This window comes from Phalacrocorax aristotelis, chromosome 3 (assembly GCF_949628215.1).
Source record: "Phalacrocorax aristotelis chromosome 3, bGulAri2.1, whole genome shotgun sequence".
NCBI classification, from domain to species: Eukaryota; Metazoa; Chordata; class Aves; order Suliformes; family Phalacrocoracidae; genus Phalacrocorax; species Phalacrocorax aristotelis.
Genome location: NC_134278.1, coordinates 112532383 through 112560166, shown reverse-complemented (window position 1 = coordinate 112560166; position 27784 = coordinate 112532383). Strand labels below are relative to the sequence as shown.

At 44.9% G+C, this 27784-nt stretch overlaps 1 protein-coding gene across 3 annotated transcripts in view; it reads right to left on the bottom strand.

Annotated features, from left to right (window-relative positions):
- The window catches only part of LOC142055321 (uncharacterized), a 60689-nt gene that overhangs the window by 24745 nt on the left and 8160 nt on the right, over nt 1-27784 (bottom strand). For all 3 annotated transcript variants that reach the window (XM_075089121.1, XM_075089122.1, XM_075089119.1), the window contains exons 2-3: nt 16820-16895; nt 15074-15564 (exon numbers count right to left, since the gene is read on the bottom strand). In XM_075089121.1, the coding sequence (XP_074945222.1) occupies nt 15074-15564; nt 16820-16895 (567 nt within the window). The remainder of the gene's footprint in view (nt 1-15073; nt 15565-16819; nt 16896-27784) is intronic.

Sequence of the window (27784 nt, the reverse complement as noted above, 5' to 3'; positions counted from 1 at the left end):
CAGATTACCTTTACACCATTCTCAGCTAATTAAAAAAAAAACTACAAGAGACTCCCAAAGGCTCTGTGCAAGCCACAGGGCCTCATGTGTACCAGCCAGACAGCAAACAGCCTAGGCATCCGGGATACCAGATTTCCCAAAGAGTACACAGTTGCACAGGTTCATCCCGGCAGAGGAAATGATAGCTGTATGCATGGAAGGCAAAAGAAAAAAGCTCGAAGTTGTTTCAAGTCTAGATTTTAAGTCAGTTTCTTCACATTTTTAGAGCTAACATTAATGTTTTAGATGATGATATCAAGTGTTTAAGGTTAAAGGTATAAATTCTTGGCCCTGAATGCCTGTTTGTCAGCCCAAAAACCTGCCCTAGATACAGTTAGCACAAGGGACTTCTCAGGAGGTCTAAAAACTGTACTGTATCTAATCCACCACAGAATGTGCCCAATGGAGATCAGTGGGCTTGTCTGGGGAGAACCTGAAATCAGCAGATTCTTAGCCAGAGGGTTGGTCTTAGTGGAGCTTCTCAAATGTAGGGCAACATGGGGAATACTCATTGCACTAAATCAGGAAAGGATTTTTCAGTGGCCAGGAAAGCAGGCATGACCTATTCTTCACAATGGAAACCTCAAAAGATGACTCTGAATCACCTCTCACCCTCTCTCCAGCTGAGTGCAAAGGTTGTTACCCCATGGGAACCCTTGCCTTGGGTTCAGCCAGTACCACTGGGAGCACTCACAAAGGCAACTTTAGGCAGAAAACACACAAGATCACATCTTCAGATGAGAACCTGGATTTGTGGACTGTGGAGAAACTTTGAAAATGCCAAATGCAGACTGCGTAAACAGCTCTGGGAAGCCAAAACAAGCCCATCACACACACACAAACAAATATCCAGAGCCATGGGGCTTGCATGGGCTCGAGAGTCTGAACACAGGGCACAGAGCCCTACTCCGTCTCCTCCCAAGACACACACGTACATATCATGTCTGCACAGCCCTGCAGCATATTTCAGCATCATCTCCTTTCACATGACTGTGCCTGTTTGTGAAATCCCATTTGTTTCCATGAGCACATGAAAATAATTTTACATAAACAAGTACTATATTAGAAATTAGTTTTAATCATCTTCTGACCTGTAAAAAGATCATTTTTGTCTTCAAATAGACATCCATGACGTGGGAATAGTAGAACATTAATAACCACAGACAGAAATTATGACATTCAAGGGGAGATCATGCTTGACCAACCTGATAGTGTTCTATGATGGCCTGACTGGCTGGGTCGACGAAGGGAGAGCAGTGGATGTTGTCTGTCTTGACTTCAGTAAGGCATTCAACACTGTCTCCCATAACCTCCTCACAGGCAAGCTAAGGAAGTGTGGGTTGGATGAGTGGACAGTGAGGTGGACAGAGAACTGGCTCAACAACAGAACTCAGAGGGTCATGATCAATGGAGCAGAGTCTGGATGGAGGCCTGTCACTAGTGGTGTTCCCCAGGGGTCTGTGCTGGGTCCAGTCCTGTTCAACATATTCATTGATGACCTGGATGATGGGATAGAGTGTAACCTCAGCAAGTTCACTGATGATACCAAGCTTGGAGGAGAGGCTGATACACCAGAAGGCTGTGCTGCCATCCAACAAGACCTGGACAGGCTGGAGAGCTGGGCCAAGGGGAACCTCATGAAATTCAACAAGAGCAAGTGCAAGGTCCTGCACCTGAGAGGAACAACCCCATGTACCAGTACAGGCTGGGGGCTGAACTACTGGAAACCAGCTCTGTTGAGAAGGACCTGGGAGTGCTGGTGGACAAGTTGACCATGAGCCAGCAATGTGCCCTTGTGGCCAAGGCAGCCAATGGTATCCTGGGGTGCATTAGAAGGAGTGTGGCCAGCAGATCAAGAGAGGTTGTCCTCCCCCTCTACTCTGCCCTGGTGACACCACATTTGGAGTACTGTGTCCAGTTTTGGGCCCCCCAGTTTAAGAAGGACACAGAACTACTCGAGCAAGTCCAGCAGAGAGCTTCCAAGATAATCAGGGACTGGAGCATCTCCCTTACAAGGAAAGACTGAGAGTCTTGGGTTTGTTTAGCCTGGAGAGGAGAAGGCTGAAGGGGACCTCATCATTGCCTATAAATATCTAAAGGGTGGGTGTCAGGATGATGGGACTAGGCTCTTTTCAGTAGTGCCCAATGACAGGACAAGGGGCAATGGGCTCAAACTGGAACACAGGAAGTTCCACCTCAATATGAGAATAAACTTCTTTCCTGTGAGGGTGACAGAGCAGTGGAACAGGCTGCCCAGTGATGTTGTGGAGTCTCCTTCCCTGGAGACATTCAACACCCACCTGGACATGTTCCTGTGCCCCCTGCTCAAGCAGGGGGGTTGGACAAGATTATCTCCAGAGGTCCCTTCCAACCCCTACAATTCTGTGATAACCCAACTGTTCCCACATTCCCCACCCTACCACCTATTTGTCCCCCTGCTCCCCCACTCCGCTGAACTTCACATACATATTAGTGACTAGGAAACATGCTTGAGTGGCTGGCTAGCTAATAGGATAAAAGCCTCTTACTCCAGGGAGCTAATCCATTTACACAGCATGTAACTAGCCACTGTGCTGGGAGGATGTTCTTCCAAGCCCACACGCAGCAGTGCCTGCCCACACCTGCCCCGCGGCACAATGCTACACAGCACATGGGGCCTGGGGCGGTGTTTGTGGGTTGAAGCTCAGAACTTATGATGGGGTTTGACCTACCAACTTTGAAAGGGCTGGCCTAGGCCTGTACCCATGTGAATTGCTTGTGAGGATTTCAGAGCTAGTATCCCCCACCTGGTGCTTTGTCCTTCCTCTTAAGTGGGTATCTGGTTCCCTTCAACACTGGTGGTTAGCACTCGTGATTCTGATACCGTTTTTCATCCCCCTTGTCACATCCTCATGGTTGTGCATGGTGCGAGATGGCACAGAAGCTGGTCCAGGGAAGCCTCCTGGACGTGAGAACAAATACAACCAGTTTGGCAAACAGTGCTTTTCCCTGGACTGAGCAATGCACTGAGCTTCAGCATCTCTACTTGCCCATGGGTGCCACCACAGGACATTACTCCCGCCAACTTTTTGAACTTCCCCTATGCAAGAGCAGTGATGTGCCAGCTCAGAGCCAGAGGCAGGCCACAACCCTTCTAAACAGGTGTCAGCAGGCCATAGCAACCCTTAGAGCTGTGCACATAGAATTAGTTGGAGAACTGCTGACCTCACGTATGCTACTCCGTTATCTGTATCAAGATCCGCTTTCCAACTAGTCAGAAATAAACCTTTAACTCAATAGCTTGTAAGATCATATCAGAGCCTGTATAACACATGCCAGTGCTCATAATACACGCATCAGTTTTAACACAGAAATAATTTGTTTCCTTTTTTCAGTTCAGGATTTTGGCCCATCTCATGCTTACAGAATGGTCACGTCCTAGGATCAAGAGGTGGCTCATTCACCTACCAGACTGGAGAAGGGCAAAAGTTCAGATCATCTCATTAAAAGAAGAAAGAGCAGAGTACAAAGACCTGAAGAATGTCTCAAGGCCAAGTTCATTAAGATCCTCTGTGCAGAGACAGGTTGATAATAAAAGCAAAAATTTATACTACACTTATATAAATAGTTTTGAGGGTGTTTGAGTGATGTGGATGGTTGCATGTGGAAAGCAAATGAACCAGTGTCTCAGCTCAGTACAGTTTTATAGAGTGGACCAAGTAACATAGGCAAGTCACACAGTTGCAGCAGTAGCTACTGCTGCTTTTTACTCTTAACTCCACCAGCAGCTACATACATCATGAGATAGCAACCTGATTTCTTCAGTGTCTGTGGTTTACATTTCACTTATCTCTAGGGTCTTTCCATAGGCTGTTTAGCATAACTGCCCATAGTAAAAGAGTCTGCAAAATTCAGATGGAAAGAATTAGCACATCAAAAATGCCTTTCACACTTCTTGTAGCAGTCATACTTGAAAAGAACATTAGGTATATGATGAAAGAAAAGTACAAGAGTGCTAAAAAGATGTCACACTAGAAGTCTTTCTGCTCAAAAAAACCACTTTCCAAGATCACCACTTCCACTGCTCATTATTACATTCTTTTAACACTTAGAAAGTAACAGAGATGGCCATGTTATTCAGAGGATGACAGGAAATTATATTAAGTTGAAAACAAGTTAAGAGCTTGATTTGATAGCACATCAAATTCAGAACTACAGTGAAAAAACACATATCATGAACTCACTGTGCTCTTTCAATCAGAGCTCTGAACAAAGCATCACAGCTTGTTTCAAGACTTGTGTTAAGGTACACTCATCATACAGTCTTACCTAGCCGGGTACACCACGTTCTTATGTGAGGCTTGTCTTTCCTGCACATATAGAAAACAATAGCAGTAACAGATTTCCCGAACAAACTCAGGGCATTCCTTGACCTATGGTGGCTTCCCCAACTGCAAGCAACATCGCCTGTAACATAACAAGAAATGGGTTTACAGCAGTAACAAAAACAGTCATCTGACTGGCTCCATTTTAAGGATATTTCTACTTATACTAGAAACTGCAGAGATCCACTAGCTTTGCAATTTGGAAAATTATTTGTTAAACTGGTCCTTGTTTCTTAATGGCATTATGCCCACATACCATCACACCAAAGCCTACAGGAGTGTCTGACGAGCCTCTGAAGGGATACGCAAGATGTGGAGACTTTAGGAACTCCCTAGGTAGGCAAAAGACTTATTGTAAGCATGCTCATTTTTGACAGCATAGATAAGACTGCAAAGTAACTTGCAAAGCAATTCAGGGTTTCATCTTTTGTATAACTGCTCAACCAATTTTTTCCATAATCAAATGCATGAAGGTGAAATTATAGCTTGAAAGGATATGCCAGGATTTTAAGACACATGCACATTTAGAATTAAAAATATATTTTGCCCTAGCTTAGACATGACCACAGACTTCTCATTTACATTAGGTTCCTAACACTCTAGAGGATCCTCAGTTTTGCAAATTCATTCCTATGGAAATTGCTTTGCATGAGCAAGCGACATCCAACAGGAGATTGAAAAGATTATTTCCAATGAGGAAAACCAGCAAACTCTGTAGGGTTTCTCTTAAGTATCTTCATTTGTGCTTTTCTTCAATTTACCTGTGGCCCCCAAGCCACCTATGCTTTTGAAACATTTAATTTAGAAAAAAATGTAATTATGTTTTTAGGTTGGAGAAGGAAGGCTCATCTGAATTTTCGGTCATCATCTCCTCAAAACCAATTGCAAACCAACAAGTGTGTATCTAGGAACACAGCTCTAGAGAAGTGCAGGGAGTATTAGAAGTGAATCCACTCTGGTTTAGCTCCATTTCCATGAGAAGTAGATGCCTCTATTGAGTGCCTCCTGTGAGATGAGCTGCGGACTAATGCTCAAAACTCCCACTGACATCAACAGGCTGAAAGAAAGCGCAAGCAGAGCCCAGCAGTGCAGTTCTCATGTAAGCCAACAATGGAGAGGCTATTCAGAGCTAAGGCAGAAAATCAGAGCTAAACCCCAGCCCATATCAAGGACAGCTGAGTTGACAGTCACACTGGTTATTCCACCATACCAAAGCTTGTCTCAAAGACTATTTCCTGGAGTGTTTACCCTAGTCACGGGCTTGGCCTTAAAAGCTCAGCCAGCTTCTGCCCATTGAACAGTAATGGCTGCTGCATTTTTAAGTCTCAGATGAGCTCTGGGACAAGTTGCTTGCTTTCAGTCTGTGGTGGTTAAAACTGGAGCATGAAAGCCCAGCATTAATAGTTAATCTGCACCATCACATGACCTTTGTGTTTCCAAACCCACACTACCACTTCCCTCCTTTCTCACTTACAGGCACTGCCCTGCAGGGAGACCACAGGGTGTAAAGCACACCTGTGTCACCCCTCAAACACAGTCCCAAGCCATGCTGGATGAGGAAGGTGTCCTACTTCAGAGATATGGGGTTATGCAATGCCAGAAGAAAATAAAGGGAAAAACAAGCTCTTGCTTTTCATTCCTTAATACCATTGTGAGGTGCTTCGAACAAGTCTCTTAACATCTCATTTATTAAGCAGTAGTAGTCCCTCTTGTCTTGTGGGTGCTGATTTCTAATAAACTGATTGCTTGTGTTAAGTGCTTAAGCTGGTAATTCAACACTTAGTGGTGCTGGCAGGTAGGAGCAAAAGAAAAAGCCTAACCTCTCTCTTCCACTCATTTCAGTTTCTTAATCTATATAATAAAGTCAGAAAAGCAAGCAGAAAACTGCCACCAATACCACACACTCTGGACTACATGAGGAATAACGACCTTGGTTCCAAAAAGCCATTTACCCTCTCCAGTCTCCTCAAGCTCACCTCACTGATCCTCTAAAATAGTAAACTGTATGAATTTCTGCTTTTCAGGGGTTGCTTCCACAACCAAAAGATGCAACTTTTCATGCCTGAAGAGAGATCCATTCACCCGCAGACCAAATATAACATGGGTAGTGACAGCATATGGTGAAGCTGCCTGCAAACTCCTTTTCTCCCCAGGCAACGATGTGATATTTGTATCACAATGAGCCACATGCTGAGGGAGGAGTTCGAAGGGAGATTTATCTGGCCAACTCAACAACCACATTGGGACCCAACCCAGGCAGCCCTTCTAGCCCAGACACACCAAGGCTGGGGGCAGTTAGGACAATCCAGCCCTATTCCAGAGGACAGCACTGTAGAGAAGGTTCTGCCTTCACTTCCAAGCAACATCTACTAACTGGTCTTGCTGGAAAGTATAAACAGGTTGCAGAAAAACTTATTAATCTGCCAGGCCCTCGAGGCTACTTGGGTTGAATTCAGGGAGTGGGAAAGAGAACTTGCCAGCATTATCCTTCTGCACCATACTGTGTCAAAACAAGGAACAAAACATCCTTTGGAAAACCTTCTTAAAAAAGGACCCGCAACAGCCAACGCACAAGGGACAGAACAGGGATATACCACAGGATGGCTTCTGTCAGGTATCCAGCCCAGCACTCACTCTGTGACTGCCATTCACCCAACTTCAAATCAGATTTTAACCAGTTGCATTGTCACTGCAGTTAGGATCTCTAGGTTTTGCAGAATGATGGTTTTTGTGGCCTGCTGGCAGCCCACCATAAACCACTGCCAGTAGATATGGGAAACTGGGCTTTTCCTACTACTAGTTCAGTAGGAATTATTCTCTATGGTGCTTTGAGAAAAAAATGCTGAAGAGGTCAAGACCCCAACCTTGTCCATTCACATGCAGAGATTCTGCCAGCCACTTCCAGGTGGGAACACCTTTTGGTTTTTGGGTTTTTGTTTTTTTTTTTAAAAAATTTGCTCCCTCTAGGCCTGCCTGCCTACCTACCCACTCCTCAGTCACACCAAGAGTTCAAGCCTCACACAGTATCACCAGCATCACTCAGGACTTCTTCCTAAGGCACATCGCAAGGACACTTGTCAGTGGTGCCCATATGCCCATTTGATCTCCTCTCTCTGGTCTGCAGCCAAAGAATCCGCTTTAGTCTTAATACCTTCTTACCAAGGCTTTAGAGCTTAGAGAAAAAAGACAGACAGCAGGGTTGGGAAGGTAGCCAGCAAGCCTGCCAATCTAAGTGATAAGCCATTGGCTTTAACCTCAGACTCATAATTTACTGCCACTAGTGCCAGGTGCTATTATTGTCCCTTTGGGAATCTTAATACAAGAAAATTACTCTCTCTAGCCCTGTTTCCACCCATTTTTATCCTCCTCTTCCCCTTCCTATTCCACAGATCTTCCCTGCTTTCAACACATACTCTCCCAGACTTTAGCCAAATCTAATTTCCTTCCCTTACCCTCCTTTTCCTTAAACAGGCTCTCTGGTACACTCCAGATCACCCCGACCAACTTTATCTCCACTCTCTCATGAGCCAAAGCAGCACTTCAAGGAACCAAGTTTCAGATTTTTCAGCAAATGTTCTAGCTACTGGCTCACATTTAGAGACAGTCAAGATGGCACTTAGGTCCCATCATAGTCCAAATAGCTATATTCACCCAACATGCAAGCTCCCATCAAGGGATTAAGGGAGAAGAGCAGAAGCGTTTGGCCCCACAAATGTACAAGCCAACACAGTCTGTGCCAGGGCTGACACAATGGTGTAAGAGGTCCAAGGAAAGATGTGTGATTGGGATGGAAGTCCGCTAGCAGGACACCTGAAAGTCAAACATAGTATCAACAGATGTCATGGTGCAGGACAGACGTGCCACACAGAACTAGGAGCAGACTTGCACATGAATTAATTCTGTATTTCAACAACATACAGAAAACATAAAACCTCATAGAGAAGCTGTTTCTGTGTTCGCTGGATGAGTGGACAGCAAGGTGAACTGAAAAACTGGGTGAATGGCTGAGCTCAGAGAGTTGGAATCAATGGCACAAAGTCTAGTTGGATGCCAGTCATTAGTGATGTACCCCAGGGGTCAATACTAGATTCAGTCCTATTCAACATCTTCATTAGTGACCTGGATGATGGGGCAGAGTGTACCCCCAGCAAGTCTGCTGATGAGACAAATATAGGAGGAGTGGCTGATACACCAGAGGGTTGTGCTACTATCTAAGAGACTTTGACAAGCTGGAGAAATGGGCTGACAGGATCATCATGAAGTTCAAGGGGAAGTACAAAGTCCTGTACCTGGGGAGGAACAACCCCTTGCACAAGTACATGCTGGGGGCCACCCAGCTGGAAAGCAGCTTTGCAGAAAAGTATCTGGGGGTCCTGGTGGACACCAGATTGAACATAAGCCAACAACGTGCCATTGCTGTGAAGGTGAATGGTATCCTTGGCTGCATTAGGAGGCATGTTGCAAGTAGGTCAAGGGAGGTGATCCTTCCTCTCTGCTCTGCACTGGTGAGGCCACACCTGGAGTACTATGTCCAGTTCTGGGATCCCCAGTACAAGAGACACATGGAGCTACTGGAGCATGTCCAACAGAGGTCCACAAAGATGATTAAGGCACTGGAACCAGGTGCTTTTCAGTGGTGCCCGGTGCCAGACCAGAGGCAATGGGCACAAACAGACACAGGAGGAGGTTCCCTCTGAACATCAGGAAACACTTCTACTGTGAGGGCGACTGAGCACTGGCACAAGTTACCCAGGAAGGTTGCGGGGTCTCCACCCTTAGAGATGTTAAAAAGCCATCTGGACATGGTCCTAGGCCACTGACTGTAGGTGGTCCTGCTTGAGCAGAGGGGTTGGACAAGCTAGACTCCAGAGGTCCTTTGCAACCTCAGCCATTAGAATGCTCTAACTTCTGTCATGCTGATTGATGCTGAAAGCTTAGGAATAGGACTAGGTTATCCTACCTGCCTGCCTTGCCCTTGGCATTTACAAGCTGGCACCACGGCAGCAGGTGGGCCTTACCACCAGTGAAGTGACAACGTAGTCAACTCACTTGCCTCCTTCAAGAAATAATTCATTAGCCTTTCTAGGAAACAGCTAGGCCAAGTTCCACATGGGTTACTGCTCTTATTCTCTGATTCATCCAGCCTTGGCAGCACACAGGCACTTCCATTACAGCATGTTTTTGCATGGGTTAGATAACCATTCAGGGAACACCTAGGGGACACAGAGAAAGAGACAAATATCTGCTGCCTAGCAGTGTCATAATCATCTCCTCAGGGCAGGGTGGGGTTTCTCATGCCTTCCCTCACTATAGAGGGTCTGTCTCTCTTACCTCTCCCAGACCTAGGTGTTCTCAAAAGGCACCCTTCCTTCCCACCCTCCCTCTCTCTGCCACTGTCAGACTACAAATACCTTAACCAGCAAGCCAGACATCAGCTGGGTAGCACTGAGCCAAAGAGTCTTTGTAACAGAGACCAAACCAGAAGAGAACATCTCCTCAGCTCCTTCAAAGACACAAGGAATGAGACACCTCTACCATGCCCCATTGCCCACTCATGTGGTACATGTCCAGAGAGTCCCAGAGCCTCCTGCCACAGAACCACATCCTTGCAGGCAAGTAGACCAGACAATCTAATCAATCTTTTCAACCCCAGACTTTCTCATGCTAGGATTGCCTTGCAGCAGTCAGGCATAGCATTTTTTTGCTGGCTACTTCAGTGCCAAATGCTGGCAGGGGTGAGATAGACAGGGGCTTCTGTGCTGGAAGAACAGCTGTTGTAGAATGTTTCTGCGGGTGAAAAATAAAAGCAAAATTGCAGGAGGTTACCAGAAGCAAGATTTCTCAGTCTGTAATGGCGCAATTGATTTCTGCAACAGTTTCCTTATATTGCTTCAAGCAGCACTCTGCTGCACCCGGGGACAAAGAACTGCTACAGCCCAATTTTTCACACCTGGGAGAGAAGTTCTGGCACTGGGTCCCTTCAGAAATGGTGTAAGCTGTTACCCTCAGCACAGGCCCCTGAACTCCACTCAGTCACTCTGGAGAGCAAGGCCCAGGGCAGAGACAGCGATGAAATTACCACCAGCAACAGCAGTGGGTTTTCCAGCACCCCCTCAGCAGAGAGGCAAGCTTACACGGGCAAACAGATGATAACAATTTTCAGGAACTGACAGGGCTTGGGTTCAAATGGGAGGCTGAGAGGTGAAAAGACTCACAAGCTCACACGTTCTCTGTCTGGAAGCTATTTGTCAAGTCCCGGAGAGTCAGGCAAGGGCAAAGCCCAGCTGTGCTAAGGAAATGGAAGTCTCACCCTGGAGTCATTAGCAGCCCAAAGCCCAGACCCCAGCATACCAAGGGTCACACACTGGTCCTTGGTCACGTGTGGTAAGCACTGTCCTGGAGCATCTATGCAGCCAGTATCAGCCTGAAGAAAGCATTCAGTGCCAGTCACCCTACCTGGCCCAATCCAACCAAAATGCCAGTATTCAGTTATTCAGCAGAATACTCTCACACAGGATGTGTTTTTTCCTCTTCTGTGCTGGCCTTTTTCATCTGAGGATCTCAAAGCATTTTAAATCGTGCATGAAGCCTCCATAAGACAATGGAAGTTTGATATTATCTACTCATACATGCAGGCAAACCATGGCAGAAGGGTTTCACAACTTGCCGAAAACTACATAGTGACTTCGTAGTCTAACAGGATATACAGCCATGTACACAAACTGTGTCTTGTACTTTAAAGCAATGCTTTCCTTACCAGCCAGCTACCCACATATAAAACAGAGTAATTTGGATTTCTCATGCTGTCAACCAAAAGCTGCTCTCTTCCATGAGAGATCTTTTATGATCTCTCTTCCTGCAAATGCTGCACTCCGACTTGCCAAGCTGCTAAAAGTAGATTTCGAGGGAGCTCTAGCCAGTCCCGCTAAACTGTACCGAGATGAAGTAAGGGGTCCATCCTCCTATCTGTTTTCACAATGTGCCCAGACCAGTTATTCTAATTCCCTGGGAATGAGCTCAGGAGCTCCAAGGAATCTTTGTGACTCGCTTGACTTCCTTACCCCTTAGCCAACCCTTGTGTCCCCTGATGCCTTCACCTCAAGCCAAAAGATGCCCCTGTTCTCCTTGACCTCATGCTCTCAGCATTGCCAAAAAAGTCAGACCTGCTGAGGTTAGCAGGGCAACAGCAGCCTGTCTTTCTAGGACATGCACAGCCTTCATTAAATAGCAAGGGGCTGGCAGCAGGGCCTGCGTGTAATGAGGTTTTTGTCCAAGGACCATGATCAAGGGGCGGCTGGGAGAGGGCATTCACTGCAGCAACACAGGTGTCTGCACGAGCCAGGGTGTTTCTGCCCAATTAGGGGAAAGAAAGGAAGAAGTCTTCTGAGCTAATTTTCTAGTCCTTTGGAGGAGTGAAAAGCACGTATTGAATTCCCCTTGCTCAGCTTCAATAGGGAAGAGGCTGGGTAGCCAGCTGACCAGCCAGCCAGGGTGGGAAATACACCCACTAACTGTCCTAACTCATGGCTGGGGAACAAAAGGGCAGAATCACACTGTCCCATGAAGCTGGAAAGGCATGGTCTGGCACCTAACTAGAACGTGACTTTTTAAACCTGCTCCTGTGCAGCCTTTCCTTGCTGAGGGAGGCTGAACTGAAAAGCCCAGATAACAGAGATTTCCATTTATCCACAGGCCATGGAGCTAGGAGCACAGCAATTCTCTAACCCCTTAAAAGCACTCAGGCTTCCCCCAACCCACTTGCCTCTCCCAGATCTGCTCCCCTTCCTTATCAAAAGGCACCAAATCACTGGAACACGGGAAGGCATTTAGATACCACATGCCACTAATCCATGGCCTTCCTGCAAAAGCTACCTTGTCTGTTCAACCCTCAGAATAACTTAAGCCACCCTTCAACCCTCAGAATAACTTAAGCCACCCTTCAACCCTCAGAATAACTTAAGCCACCCTTCAACCCTCAGAATAACTTAAGCCACCCTTCAACCCTCAGAATAACTTAAGCCACCCCACACCACAACTCTGGACCAATTTGCCATCACCATCCAACATAAACTGGATATGATGCAAACACAAAGCACTTAGCAACTTTTCACCCACCCTTGAGTAACCCATACCACATCATACACCCAAAAGTATCTTCTTGTCTCAGAACACATTTGCTTCTGGCACAAATTAATCTTGCCTGATATTCTTTGTCATCTGTCAGCTTCATAGAGACATAGGAATGGGAAGTAAGGCTCAGGGACAAGAGTGAAAACCACATCTGCTGCTCAGAAAAGCTTCCATCTGATCAAGCTTTTCAGCTGTATTCTCACGGACAAGAACATGATAGTAAGGATAAGAATCGCGAAGCAAGAATAACTTGATGTTCAGAGCCCAGATGAAACCTTAGAGTAGCCAGTTTAATATTACTCCTCATTTGCATTGTTTACCTGACTAAAAACTACATGATGCTAAGTGCTGCCCAGACAGTTAATAAGAGGCATTTTTGTTGGAGAATGAAAACAAATCAAGAAACATCCTGGTCTCATTTTATAGGTGAGGAGTGGAGGTACTGAATGAGACTTGCCCAGCTTCACACAAGGATTTTTTGACAGAGCTCAAAACAAAACCCACATTTTGGATTACTGTTGTAAAAAAATGAGATTGCTGATTTTAGCTAAGCTGCTGGCATTTGGATTCCCATCAGACAACTGGATCTACAACACTATTGTTATTTCTGTCATTATTTTTGTAGCACAAAACAAGTACAGGTAGCAAGCAAAGCCATGCAGTGAACAAGACTTCCTCGATCAAGCAAGAAGTCATCATAAAGCTTCAAGATGCTACTGGTTGAAAATTAACCAATTAAAGCTATAAAAATAATACAAAAGACCAAACAGTGTTACAATATTCAGGCTGCAGGTTTCCCACCCCACAAAGTACACTTTTAAATTAAAACCACTAGATGAATATCCTTTCTTTATAACAGGGAATCCACAACCTAGAAATGTTGATGACATATACACTAAAAGTGTTATTTAAAAAATACATTCTTACCTCCACTCCAGATTTCAACTTTTTTTTGCAAAAATCTTTGCCAAAATTAATGCAGAATTGTAAAAAGCAGACAGACCAGAAAGCAAAACATTCTCACAAGGTTTCCCAGAAAAAAACACAACAGTTTGGAAAGGTTATTTAGATTAGCCTCTAACCTTCATGAACATAGTCCCAACCACACTGCTGAAGGGAACTTAAGCCAGAGCAGGTAGACACTATGCCTGGGATCCAAATAGGAAAAAGCATCTAGGCCAAAAGGAAAATTTCTCCATTTAGTGACATGCACTCTGGAAAAAAAGGCTGGGCACAGGCTTACCAGCTTTTTTTCCCTCCCCTTGTTAGGATGTGAGACTAATTACAGTCTGTCAGTACCAGTGGAAGATTTAGGTGATCTGAAATGCAAGACAGGGCTTTTTGAATGTTCTGTGAACAGAAACTTGGTGAGAAGGGTAAAGAGGGGGTGAGGAAAACTGTACTGAAACCACAAGTCTCTGCATTATGTATTCATGGGACATATGCTGCCAGCAGGACTGAGAACAAACAGCAATGTAATGGGGAAATGGAGGGGTCTCACTTTTATAGATCTTGGAAAATAAATATAGTCCTTTCTTTTAGTCGGTCCATCTTGTAGGCTTAAAGGGGGTGGTTGTTAGTGAGGTTAAAGCTAGTACATCCAACCAGCCAGAGGCACTGAAATTATTCCCTAATGAGAGGAAATTCAGAACTGAAAATAACTGTCTTTAACTTACTGCAATTTACCAGGGTCAGCACATGTCTGCAGATAGTCTTTCAAACTGACACTACACCAGTGCAAGAAGAAAAACAAATAATGAAGAGTGAGCTGAAATACTGACTCTACAGCAATGCCTTCTGAAAGAGCAGCACCGGATGGGCACTGCACAGGGCAGCCCACCCCACCAGTACCAGGCACGCCCCGCGTCCCAACCTCTGTCGAGATGAGGCAAACTCCCAGGATTTAGAGACCTCAATCCCAGGACCCTACAAAAATCCTACAAAATCAAGAGTAACTGCATCTAGAGCAAACAGTAAGCAGTCTGCATTTGTGCAGTGTTAAGAAGATAAAAAGCACTGTTTTACATTGCTGTAAAACTCCTAGGAGGCATAAAGACACCTGGTCCAAGGAGGTCAGCTAGTGTGGAAATACCTATTATCAAGTCTACAACCACTGTCATCACAAAGGTATTTCTTTACATACCCTTAAGCACTTAATTTATTTTGGAGTAAATGGTATGGGTCAGCTCATGGCAGCAGGGGTAACTTGACAAAAGTTAATTCCAGTCATTTTGTTCCTGTATCACACAATGACATGAACAGCATGGGTGCTGCCTTCCTAATAGGCGTAGCAAGAGAATAGCCCAACTGTAGCAAAAGCTACTCCAGTAGCAGCGACTTTACCTCTCAAGAGAGGTATCTACACTTAGGCCTAGTTTATCCTAGACAGACAGCAGAAGTACCAATTTTGCCTCTGCACACATGATCACAAGAAACAACACTGACTTTACTGAACCCTGCCTCAATAACCCTTTTCCATCTTTGCTTCCAACACCATTCCTCAAGTGATGCTGTTTTCCTCATACAAAGTTCTGCCTTACCTGCTGCATTTTTTCCAGGTCAAGGCTGGGCCTGCTGACCTTATCCCCATATCCTTGTCGATGTCTCTTACAAGGCATGACTTGCTCAAGGCCCGTCCCAACACTCGTGAAGATTAGAGGTCTGGAGGCTGGGCTCCGCACCAGGGGCTGGAGTCTCTTGGGAGGGGAGGCACTGAACAGCACAGGGCTTGGGCTGGCATGCAGGCCATCAGCCTGCTCTGCCACAGGGCGGAAGGACATAGCGCACAAGTTCTTCACTTCTTCGTCACTGGAGGAGGTGTTGTTGCTGTCACTGCAGCAGGCAAGCCTGCTGACCTGGGACCACTTTCGCTTCTCAGCGGCAAACTCTCGGTTGATGCGCTCCAGCTCTTCTTCCGAGCTGTGGCGGTCAAGGCTGGCATGGAAGAGGGCCCGAACCTTGCAGCATTGGTTCTCCTGGTTCTGGAGCTGGTTGGTGGCCAGAGGGGTCAGGGTACAGTTCCGTCTTCTCTCTGGTGGGAGGAGGAGATAGAGGAGTGGCAAAGCAGATCTGCATCCTATGCCCTAATAAACTATGCCTGCCTACTCCTGACCTTTTTTTACCTCCTCCAAAGTAAACTTCTAAGCTGTTTTCTGCATGTTTCTTCCCAGAATAAACACTGCCCCTCCCCCCAGATGAATGCTTTGGAAGTTTCCAGAACTTTGTTTAGACCAGACTGCTAGACAACCCCTTGCAAACTGTCACCTGGAAGTCTAGCTGCAGAGCAAGAACACAGACCTGCCATCCACCTTTTCCTCTGAGGGTAGAGGAGACATGATCTTGCAAGTGTGTTGTCAGGCACTTACCTCTAGCTAGAAATGTTAAATTCTAGTGGCCAGTTCTCAAGGCAGAGGAGGTAAGTTAGATTACTCTAAGCAGCACTGCTGTGGCTCAAAAATAGACATCTGGTTTCTGGAGGTAAAAGTCCTCTTTCTATTACAAGGCTTGACATGCAATAAAGCCTGCCTGCAGCCAAAAGCTGGGAACACTACCTGTTCTGCCGAGCTCTTTCCATGTTAAGCATGTGGAGCAGGGATTTGAGTTTTGACAGGACATGTCCTGTGGGTCAGGAATTTAACTTCTGCTTTTGCAAAAGAATCCATTTGGATTTGTCTAAATTACAGTAAAACACAGGGCATACACAAATGGCAGAGACTTAGCATAACTGAAGAGATTCATTTAACTACAGCTTTCACCTACAGCTCTACGCCACTTCATACCGGGGTCCAAAACCAACAGCAGGACACCTGTCTCTCTTCTACGAAAGACCAAGAATAGGGCTGCCCAATACCAACAGTAGTGGAGGAAAGAAGTGAACTAATCAGACAAGTAAGTCCAGGGGAATGAGGAAAGGGATGGTCAAAACTGGAAATGATAGAGGAAGAAACCTAGAACATCAATGATGCAGGTGCACAAGCATAGAATAGAGGATAAGTTTTTAGTCCCAGCTCTGCTTCTGGCCCAATTGCAGACCTTCTCTGATCCATGTCTGCAGCGTTGGGGCCTTAACACATGGTTAACAGTGTCTCTCTCTGCTAAAAAAGAGTGAAAGTGCAGCATCTGATAACACCAGCTTCTCCCTGTGAGGTCCCAAAGACTTCAAGGTGACTGACTTAATGTATCTGGTTATGGTACACTGGGGACAGAGGCACTTCCAAGAACACAAGTGAAAAGCAAAATAAACTTCAACTGTAGCATCCCAGGACACTCCTATCTCATCTCTTTACCTCTGTCGATCTGAGCAAGTTCCTGGTTCTCTCCCTCAGAGTCATCGCTGTCCTCATCACTTGGGGGGTAGGAGATCTAGGGGGCAAGGACAAAGAAAAGGCTTCATTGTGAACACTGAACATTGCCCTGCTGCTGCCCAAGCCACTTCCCTCCCACTCCCATATACAGCAGGCATCCACCCCCAACTAACCACATACCTGGCCATGGCACCTCCTTGTATACACATCCTCATCTCCCAGCCTCAAACTCCCATCATATCCTCTGACTTGTAGCAAGACAAAACACACAGCCTACCACTATTTCCACCTTACTGCACCACTAACTCTTTCCCAAGCACAACGAACATACCCTGCCCTTAGCTCCCCAGACACGCAGCTTATAACCATCATGGCCTACCACATCCACATCACGTGGACAACTGAATCTCCAAAACCCACTGCTGAAATAAAGACACATCCTGTCAACAGCACTATCATCTTGCAAGGCACCCACAAATGGAAGTGGCATGTTAACTTTAGCTGCCCTATGTATGTACCCTCACTTCCCCCTTGAAGGCACACACACAAGCCACCAAAGAACAGACACATCTTGTTCTTCAACAGGACAACTCTGAAGAATGTAACAGAAATAAAAGAAACAGGATTTCACAGAAATGCAAACAATAACATAATGCTGTCCCTGCCAACAGAGTCTTACAGGACCACTGAACACCCTTAAATGCTCCAAGAGTAATGACATTTCACATATTTTGCCTATCAGGAATATTCAGGAACATTTGCTCTGGGTCAGCCAGTGGACTTGACCAAACCACTTGTATACCCAAATACTCACTTACAAAGCATGTTCTAACACTGAACAAACTTGGTAGTTGCCTCTTGAGAAGGGTTGAGAGATCTGAACCCAAGCTTTTGTAGGTCACAGATCCCACTGCTGCTGAGTTTCCTACTTAGAGGAAACCCAGCTACCTTGTTCCAAAAGTGACTTTTGTTCTGCTGCATAAAGCATACCTCGAAGTTATTAGATCAAACCTCTGAGCTATGCAGCTCAGTATGTCTCTCTGATGATGGCCAAAACCAAATGGAATGCTTAAAACCAGACCAAAACAAAAAACCTTTACAATAGATAGTTCTGGAGTAACATCATCTCTGTAAGATGAGTTTTAGTATTCCTTACACATTTTTAATCCAGAACAACAATAAGCATTCCCATCATTCTTGGCCAAGTCTCACAAGTTACTTGCCCACAACAGTATCAGGTGGCAATAGGTTTCAAAAGGCTACATGCTGTGTTTCCATTTTAGGTGTCTAATGTTCCATTTATAGAAGGCGAGGCAGCATGCAACCATTACACTGATATGGACCCATTTAGCCTCCACCACTGTTCCTAGGGAAGCATCGTCCTTGGAGTGTTTCAGCCTCCCAGAGGCCCAAAAGAACAACTACACTTAACTAGGTGCCCATGAAGGCACATACAGCTGATACAGAGACGTAACAGGAATAATGGAGAAATTCTGACTCTGACAGCTATTAAGTCAACCCACTTATTTTGCGACTGTCTTCCGGGGGGGGGGGGGGGGGGGGCGGTGTTCCTCCCCCAAAAGCCTGTTGCCACCTTTCTTCTCTACTTTCTAAAGCTTCCTTTTGCCCTTCTACATTTACATTGCCCTTTAAAGAACTCAAAATTTTCCTTCCTTGCTAGTCTTCAAATTACTTTCCCAACTGTCAAATGATGAATGGGGAAAGTGAAACAGATTTATCCCCATTTCTGATATCCTTGAAGTAATCATAGGGGGTTGTTTTTCCACCACAACTACAGTTTGCTTGTATGCATTCACATGCATGAGTCATTTAATAAAGGCAGCTGGCACTGAGGAACACTGCCAAATTAACAGACTTCTAGTTGTCCCCAGAACAGGTATAATACCTTGTTTGTGCCATGCTAGTTCATAGAGGGGACAGCTGACACTGAGATGCCATTGTGCTTGCTACTGTACAGACAATGGTCCTGTCTTTGTTACAAAAGCTAAGGCTCCAATTCTAACTAACTTGAGAGGTACTGACCTTAGTTTGCAGCTCATTCCCACATTAAAAACCCTTTCTTTGGACATGGCAGGGCTTTCAGCAAGGTTTAACAGCTGTAAGGGAAACCTATCAACTCCAGTTTTTGTACTGTGTAAGTGTCAATACATGACATGGCACTGCTTCCAAAAAAGAGGCAATGACACATAGCACAGGCAGGTCAAAGAGCTACTGCAGTGTCACTGGCTTGAAATGATTAAAATAGGGGTTGGATTTGAGTCAATGATTGACATTTTGAAGGTCTTTGTGTCTGCTGGTCCTGGGCTTCCAGGATATTCACTCCTCCCCATAGAAGTACAATTTTGCTAGCCTCTTGTCTCGTATGGATAACTCCTCCCCTGAGCCCTCCCCAGTCCCACAGGGAGTCCAAGACTAATCCCCTGTGAGTTGCCTTGAACACTTCTCTAGAGGCTTTGTTCAGAGCACCTGCAAGCGAAGAGAAACCTCTTTCAAACAAGAGGATACGGAGTCTGGGATATACTATGGGACCAAATCTACAAAGAAATTAAACTGGTAGGACAATACAAAAGGCTTTATGAAAAAATGGGTCTCTCAGTCTTGCTAATGATGCTTCTGATGACAGCCATGGAAAAGTAAGCATCCACTCTTCTAGAATTAACTATTATTTTTATGAGCAACATATCAAGTGTTTTTCAGAAATAAGGCAATTAGACACCTATTGAGCCACTCCTCCTGACACCCATCTTTTCTTCTGGAAAAACACACCAGTAGCACATTTCTCCCACCATTCAGGCTTGGTTTCTCCCATTACTCGCACTGCTTTATTATATCCTTGTTCTAGATAATACCCTCAGAAATTAGAATATTTCATAACATACATCACAAGCTAACCATAAAAAAAGCTTTAAAATCCAGCAGTTGTGCATTTTATGCATCAATGAATTAAACAGATTATAGGACTCAGAAGTTACATTGCCTCTGATATCCCATGACCTTCGCTGTCTTTCAGAAGTCCTTTCATCTCTGAATTTGTGTGGGTTACATACTCGCATATACCCTCCTGCTTGGTCTTCACATCTTTCAGAGACATTGTTTTCCCCCTATTTGCCATTTAGCAAGGTCTTCTATTTTAGTATTGTTACATTCTCTTTTTATTAGTAAGTCCTTCCACAAATTATATCCTGTTGTGGGAACTGAAGTCTCCCAAGCTCCTATGTATGAGAACCTAGCTCCCTTGTTCCCTAACAGAGCACCATCATTCATAGCAGACTAAACCTTAATCTTGCAGAGTTCAAATTTTCCACATGAAACTCCTTGCCATAATATACCACACAGGCAAAGATTAATGGAAATTTGAAAAAAGGACTATCTGTGTATATGGATAACAAGAATTTCTAGAAACTGTAAAGATACAGAAAATCAAAGACTAATGCTCTTACTAGTTGGAGATAAATACTCTCTCCCTTGACTCTTCTGAGGCTTTAACAGTAACAGTGTCCACTCTTCAAAATAATTCCATTAAACACAGCAGTACTGCATTCAGGCCTCCAGCCTCCCTTGCACAGTCCCTGCCTTATATTAGCCACAGATTTACTTTTTGTCTGAGGAAGCACAGCCTTGTTTGCCTCACAAATTCAGAACTGTGGCACTGAGATAACAGAAAATTCAATCTCCATGTCAAAGATCCCACTAGGTCATGGCTTTATTCACAGCATACGAATCACAGAACTGTTTAGATTAGAAGACACTTCTTTGTATCACCTAGTCCAAGTCCCTGTTCAAACTGAGTCAACTAAAATAGGTTTCCCAGGACTGTGCTCAGTACTCTCTGTACCTTAATGTGCAAAATTAAAGATAATAAAATCTCCAATTCACATATATGTGTGAATGTTTACAAGCCATGGCACAAAACAAGCCAGAAAACAAAAAACGGGTGCCCATCCAACCTCCAGTCTTCAGGAAATGCATGAGGTCTGAATTGCAGACAGCAGCCTCCTGTTCATGAGTATCTCAGTCTTACACCTGGGACCTCCAGCTCTGACACCAGACATGCCTTCTGTCCGGCTAAGGAAGGGCACCCACTGTGCCAGATGGAAACATGGACAAACTTCCCCATGTGCTTGATCTTTGCATCAATCTCCAGTAAGGGAGATGTATTTTTGTTGAATAATCAGATAGTATTTAAGAAGAACAGTGTAAAGCTTGTAACTTTGAGGGAGATTTAACACTAAAGACAAACTAGCAGATATAATAAAAAGCTAGAGACAAAAAAAAGCATTTGTCTTTCTCTTCACACTGCTGCTTGTCAATGGAGTAATGACAACTAGCTGTAGCCAGAATTGACCAGGTCCTAAAAGGGCCAGTCACCCTTAGAGTCTAAAGCCCTGAAATACAGACAACTAAAAAACCACCCTCTTAAAACAAAGTTCCTCTTGCTCTTTGCTTACAGAGGAGAAATTGACCTGCTATCATATGTTCAAAAGTAACTATATTAAGAACTATCTGGGAACTTACGAAAGAGAAGGGAATCTCACATCTAAGGCAGAACAAATCTTTCCCAACAGACTTCACTTAAGAGTTGTATTGTCCAAAAACACTGAAACACCAATGGGGTGGTTTCATGCAGTGGAGGATGTGTGCATGAGAAGCAGACAAGACAAAGAAAACTGACCACAGGCAACCCCTCATTCTCTGCTTGAATCAAGAATCTATGCAGGCTAGAGGGCACCATTCCCAGTATTCCTCTGGCAGATGGAGGGAGTTTACCTCCAGGGAGGTGGCTTCCCCAGCAGAGGCCAATGCTGCCTGCGCTACCACATATATGACTGTTTGTGACACAGGCTCATTCACTTGAGCCCTGGGACTCCAGTAAAGCCCCTTCTATGTGCCCTGGAAAGAGACTTGGCTGAGATGGTCTCACTGGTTCCTGGAACAAAAACAGAAAGGGATGAACAGCTCACCAATGACTACTGATATCTCTGCTATAAGGAACTGATTTCTGTTTCTTCAGACTGAAGAAATGAAACCAGTGCTCACTTACCTCCTCCCTGCCTTGCTGCCTACAGAGCAGCTGCTAGAGACATGGGCATCCTACAGCACAGGGCTCTGCTGCTGGCTCTTATCCTTCCAACTGTTCGGCTTTAGTGAAAACATTTTACTACATTTCCCCACTGTTATTTTTCCAGGTCAACAATTGCTGCAGTTGCTATGGGACACTGCCTGCTCTTGGTTGAGGGAGGTGCCATCCTCCCAGTTATAAGAAACTCTGAATTAGAAAGAATGGGAAAACAAAGGAGATTATGAGACTCTGAACAGCAGTTTTGAGCCATGGAACATGAGGAAGAAGGGAGGAGTGAGTCAAACAGACCTTCAAATTAACATCTAACTCCTCTCCCAAGCTCTCCTTTAAATTCTATTTTAGATATATTCAGCATTACAGGGACAATCGATGCCGGTAAAACAGGCTGTAATGCTTGCTCTCTCCCCAGGAAAAGCAGCAGAGTTAGATATTAGAGGAAAGGTTCAGTTCAGTCTTCAAACACCCACAAGTAAGATACGACTGCCTAGACTAGATCTGGGTTTTACAGCTGCAGTCCTTCAACAGCTAAACTTCCAGCCAGAACAGTCCTAGTTTGGAAAAGCTTTGTAAAGTCTTTTTTCATTGTTGTTAACATTATTATTTTCCTTTTTAATTTTCGTAATAGCTCTGCCTCCAAACTGCTTTCCCCATTTCCTTGCAAATGGCTACAATTCAAACCCAGGGTTCATAACCCTTGAACACTGTCCTGCTTGACAGAGCAGCTGTCTGGCTGAGTCAGTGAAAACTGTGATGGGCCAGTGGGACACAGCACTCCTCAAGGCCCTTGTTTTCCAGGCCTGCCCCGTGCTAAAGATGGCAAAATTCCTTTTTTTTCTTTGTAGGAATGCTGCACATTTAGTCAGACACATCATCTTCTGCATGGGTCTAGAGTCTAGTTAACCATCAGTGGTTTCACAGATTTGAGGAAGGCAGAGAGTCACTCTCAGTAGCTGAGCCCACAATGCTTTAGCAGTACAGACATCATTTTTGTTGAATGCTTACCTTACACCCATACAGACAAACATGGTGACTGGCAACTCTCAGGGTGCAAGTGGTGGGAGTCATTAACCAGAGAATACAGAAACTGAGCTTCTGTTCTGAGGAACAATGACTGAACTTGGTTTCCAGAAGGGTGGGCTTAAGTTGGGTTACCTAGATCTTAAGAGAGGAAAACACTAGGCTTGCACAAAACAGCAAGGGCATTAGCGGTGGGTGGGTGCAAGGAGGCACATGTGTGGTCCTCTTATTGTTTTAAATCCTTTCCCTCATCCTTCTGTAATACCACAAAATATACATTTATGTTTTTAACATACTGTTTGCACAGCAAGATTATGTTTATCTACTCTCTACAGCCCCTGGAAAGAAGTTACTACTGTGGCCAAACTTGACTAGGGCTACAAGGATGACAGGGCACTGCTCTAGGCTTGGGGATCCTCCTTTGCAAGTGGAGTGAACCAGAGGGCTCTACGCAGAGACAAGTGCAGTGGGGCTGGGTTCAGCACTGGCAAGGGACACAGACACTAGTCAAAATATGGTTCATTCCAAACCCTCAGAGCACAACTGGACTCTCTGCACTCTTATCTGCCCCACATCAGTTCTCTTGCAGCAGAGTCTGCATCAAACCTCCTTTTCTAAGTCTCCCCCTGCTCTTCCCAGGTCTGACATGATTTTGTAGGGGAAGGCTAAAGGTAAAAACACTAGGGGCTTTTGTAAAATAAACTGGCAAGTCCCAATGCTTCACCATTGCTCCAGAAGAGTATGTTATACAGTACCAATCAGCCTATGGTGCACGAACACATTGACTCCATAGTCACCAGAAACAGGAGACATCTGATGTTCTCAGGTCACAGGGGACTGAATGCAGCTGATGCCTACAATTGAGCTCCACTGGTTTACATCAGGTAGGGATCAGGTCTTATACACAGGTAACAGGTGAGCCACAGCAATAGCCTTTTCCATTGGCTCCTATCCACCATGAATCTGTTCTCAAAAGCTCTAAGCATATATCATTAGAAGAGCAAAACCAAGATCATCCTTTCAAATTCCACTCAAGATAAACCTCCAAAAGGCAGTACTTGCAAAGAGACTAGAAGAGACTCAGTTCTACCCAGAGACCAATAGCAGAGGCACCCACATATATGCACACGCTCCTCCCACCAGCCATCAAACTTGTGTGACAGAGGACACAAAAAGAATGCTATCAACTAAAAAATTAGACTTTGAAAAGCCTCCTAGGCAGAAAACACCCAGGCTCTGGTCCTTAGCACCCAAAATACTCTTAGAGAACTCCATTCAGTTTAATTATCCTCAGAGCCACTATGAGAACCAGAATATCTTTTTATAAACATAGCTGCAGTCATGCTTGGCAGCATGATTTAACAGGTCCTGATGTTCAAAATTACAGATAGAACAAAGTCACTACAGCCTTCACTCAGCAGGTGGATGGGCTCTGGTAACAAGGGTGTTACCGCTGAAGTAAAACCTTTAATCCTCCAATTTCCACCTTGCCTTCCCAGACCACTATGTTTTAGGAAATAACACTCCTTCTGCCGAACAGAAGCCAGGGGAATGCCACAGCTCCATGCTGTGATACACATCATCCTTTCTGGTAGCAAGATTTTTTACAAAATTCCCAAGCTACTCCTATGTTGTTAGCTTAAGAGACTGGTTAAGGTTTATAGCTCTTACTGTAGCGACAGAAGCCATACACTCCTCCAACTCCACTTCCACCTGCAAGTGAAGCTTCCAGTGTGCCACACCCCAGTCCCCAGCAAACCTCCTACTCTCCTCCCACCACTCAGTTTCTGCTCAGTACAAATACCCTGCACAGCCTGGCCTCAGCCAGCAGTCACAGCATGTGATGGAGCCACGCAAGTTTCTCAACAGCTCTGTTACTCTACTCATAGGTTTGCTGATGTGATAAAGAGTTATGGCTAATTCTTATCCAGGTGTCAAGGATTCCCTTGGAAGACTAGCATTCACCTGTTAACTTTCTTATCCTATGCAGGGAGATAGCACTTTACATACATAGTTCAGAAGGGAATTAGCAAAGCAAAGTGGTAAAGTGTCAGGGAACACCCATGAGAAAGAAGCAGCAACCTACAAAATGGTTGTGCTGCAGAGACCCCTTTGCAAAGGAGATCAACTCCTCTCAGGGCTCCATGCTGTGAGCTGCAGCATTCCCCTGGCTCACACCCTGCAGGAGCAGTGTTACTCAGCACGGCTGACACCACAAAGCACAACAGTCCAGAAAGACAAGGAGGAGCCTGAAGGATTAAAGACCTTCATTACAGGGGGCCTCATCCACCCTGCATTAAAATACAGTGACTTAGCTCCATCTGTAATTTACAGCCCATTTGCTGCTGAACCTCTTTTCATAACACAGTCAGATTAAAAGCAGCACTATTTATCACAGGCTGACAGCCCTCTCAGACATAAGGGGAAGACAGTACAAGGGACACCTAGAACTGGAGGGACACCTATAGCATAGCTAATCTTATCTGTAATGCATGCACTGATAGAGGGGAGGATGGGAGATGGCTGCTCACACCAGTGCCAACTGTTACTGCTTAGGCCACAGGGGTTTAAATACATTCCTCCCAACTCACACCCCCAACCCCAGTGGCCTAGCTCAGTTATTACATTGCTGTGATGAAAAGAGGTCCCTTTGTACAGGCCAGCTTCTCTGACAGTTTACAGCAACTCCCCAGCATTGCACAGGTCCCCTCTACCAGGAAAGTACAGCTGACAGAAGCTGGCATAAACAACGCATCTGGTAACAGTTTTTCCATTCCCTCCTCAAAAGACCCAGAGAGGGCAACTGCCATTGCCCTGAGATACTTCATTAGCTGAGAAGCTGCCTGTGTTGGGAAACCTCACTCAACACTCACCTCTGCTCAGCCATGAAGAACTACATTAGCCAGATTTGCAAACACAAGGAACAATGCCTTACAGTCAGGCTGGAAAATGCATTTGGAGCACATGAGACATTTCAGGCTTCTCCTCCTCTAAACCTTAACCCTTCTGAGTGTAAGCTGACATAAGCTGTTTCATCTTTATGGATTTACACCAACCTTATTCATGCAGCAACACAGTAATATAGGATAATCCTTCAAGAGCAGATCTTTGATCCATCTAGTCAGGCACCTTTAAAGTAAGAGTTAGGACCATGTGAAAACTTGCAATGGCTCTCACTAAACCAGATCCTTCCCTGGTAGGCAGTGTGTGATCCCATGTGGATCCTAGTTGGGAGAATCTAGCCAAAGGAGTGGTCTCTTCACCCCACACATGGAGGGACTAGAGATGAGTGGCACAAAGACAGAATTGGAATGTTTACGCTCTCCTTCAATATATAAGCCAGAAAGCAGGAAATTAAATTAGTAAGATGCAGGTTCTAAACAAACAACAGATGATCCTTCAGCAACACACAGTTAAGGTGTGAAACTTTTGGCCACAGGACATTCTGGATGCAAAGAACCTACACAGATTTGGTGGGGGAAGTGGACAGGTTTAGGTAAAAGTCCACTGTGCTACTAATGCACAGACAGCAGTTCTGTCTCAAGAAGCCTGTGAGACCAAAGTATGTGCTGTTCTTAGTCTTCTCTGGGTGCCCACCTCTGGCACCTGCAGGAGATAGGATACCAAGTGAAACAGACTATAGGTCTAGCACAGGACGAGTGCTCTTAAGCCCCATTCATGGAAGCATACCACAGCACGTGCATTTACTTTCAAAGACAACGCAAGGGAACACACAGAACAAAACCCGACAGTGTTCTTGCAGATCCAGCTCACCTCACTCACCACAGATAGCTACTGACAGAGTGTCCAAGCATCATATACTAAATCAGCACCCCCACATACCACTTGAGGTGAAAGACAGGGGAAAAGTTGCATTGCACTGCAGCCCTCTGCAAAATACCACAGAGAGTTTTCCCAAGAATGGCTTGTTCTGTCCAAGGCAGAATAAAGAGTTTGCTATGAACAAAAATGTATACATTGAAGCTGCTGATTTTTTTAAGGTTCTAGATTATGTCACTTCATATGCTCTACATCAAATACCACTGTTTTCTCCTGTTAATTAGCCTTTGGCCAAAGAACTTTTATTTCTTTGGAATAACCAACTCCTAGGAATTAAGAAAAATTTTAAAAAGAAACCCACACACAGAAACAGCCTGGCTGCAGACAACTGTCTGGAACAACCACTTGGCTTTGTGTGTAATAACTGGGTGACAGGATATGGAAGGATTATTTTATATTTTCCCATCTTACATCCAGCCACACTCTCAGCAAACTGGAGGATCTAGCTGCCTGTCTGGCACCTCTCCTCAAGATGGGAAATTCCCCATTCAACCAAAGGAAATTTTCTTCTCATCTTATGCCCATATAGAGCTTGGCAGATTGTGGCCTCCAATGCTAAGAAGGACATTAGTTAAATAAAACATAGCATGCATCATGGAAACAACGTGACCCCATTAGGGAGGAGAAAGATGAGACAGATTTCTGAATGAGTGTGACAGGATAGGATCTTTATGCCATCAGCAACTTGAATTCTGCGATCTCCTTGAAATAAGTGGCTCAAAATCAGGTTCATAGCCCAGTCAAATCAGTTAATCAGCTACCCAAAGCCAATCAATAGTTTGTTCCCTAGAAGTGTCAGAAATCATGGTCTGTCTACTCTTATTGTGGACCTTAATGAATATTGAGGTATTTAGGAGGACTTTATCTAGATACCTCCTGTCCTTTCATAAATATAAATTCAGATAAGGACCATCTACCCTGCAGTCAGACAAGAAACCCATCCCTGAAATGGGAGACATGACTTAATAAAAAAACCTCTTCAGTCCACT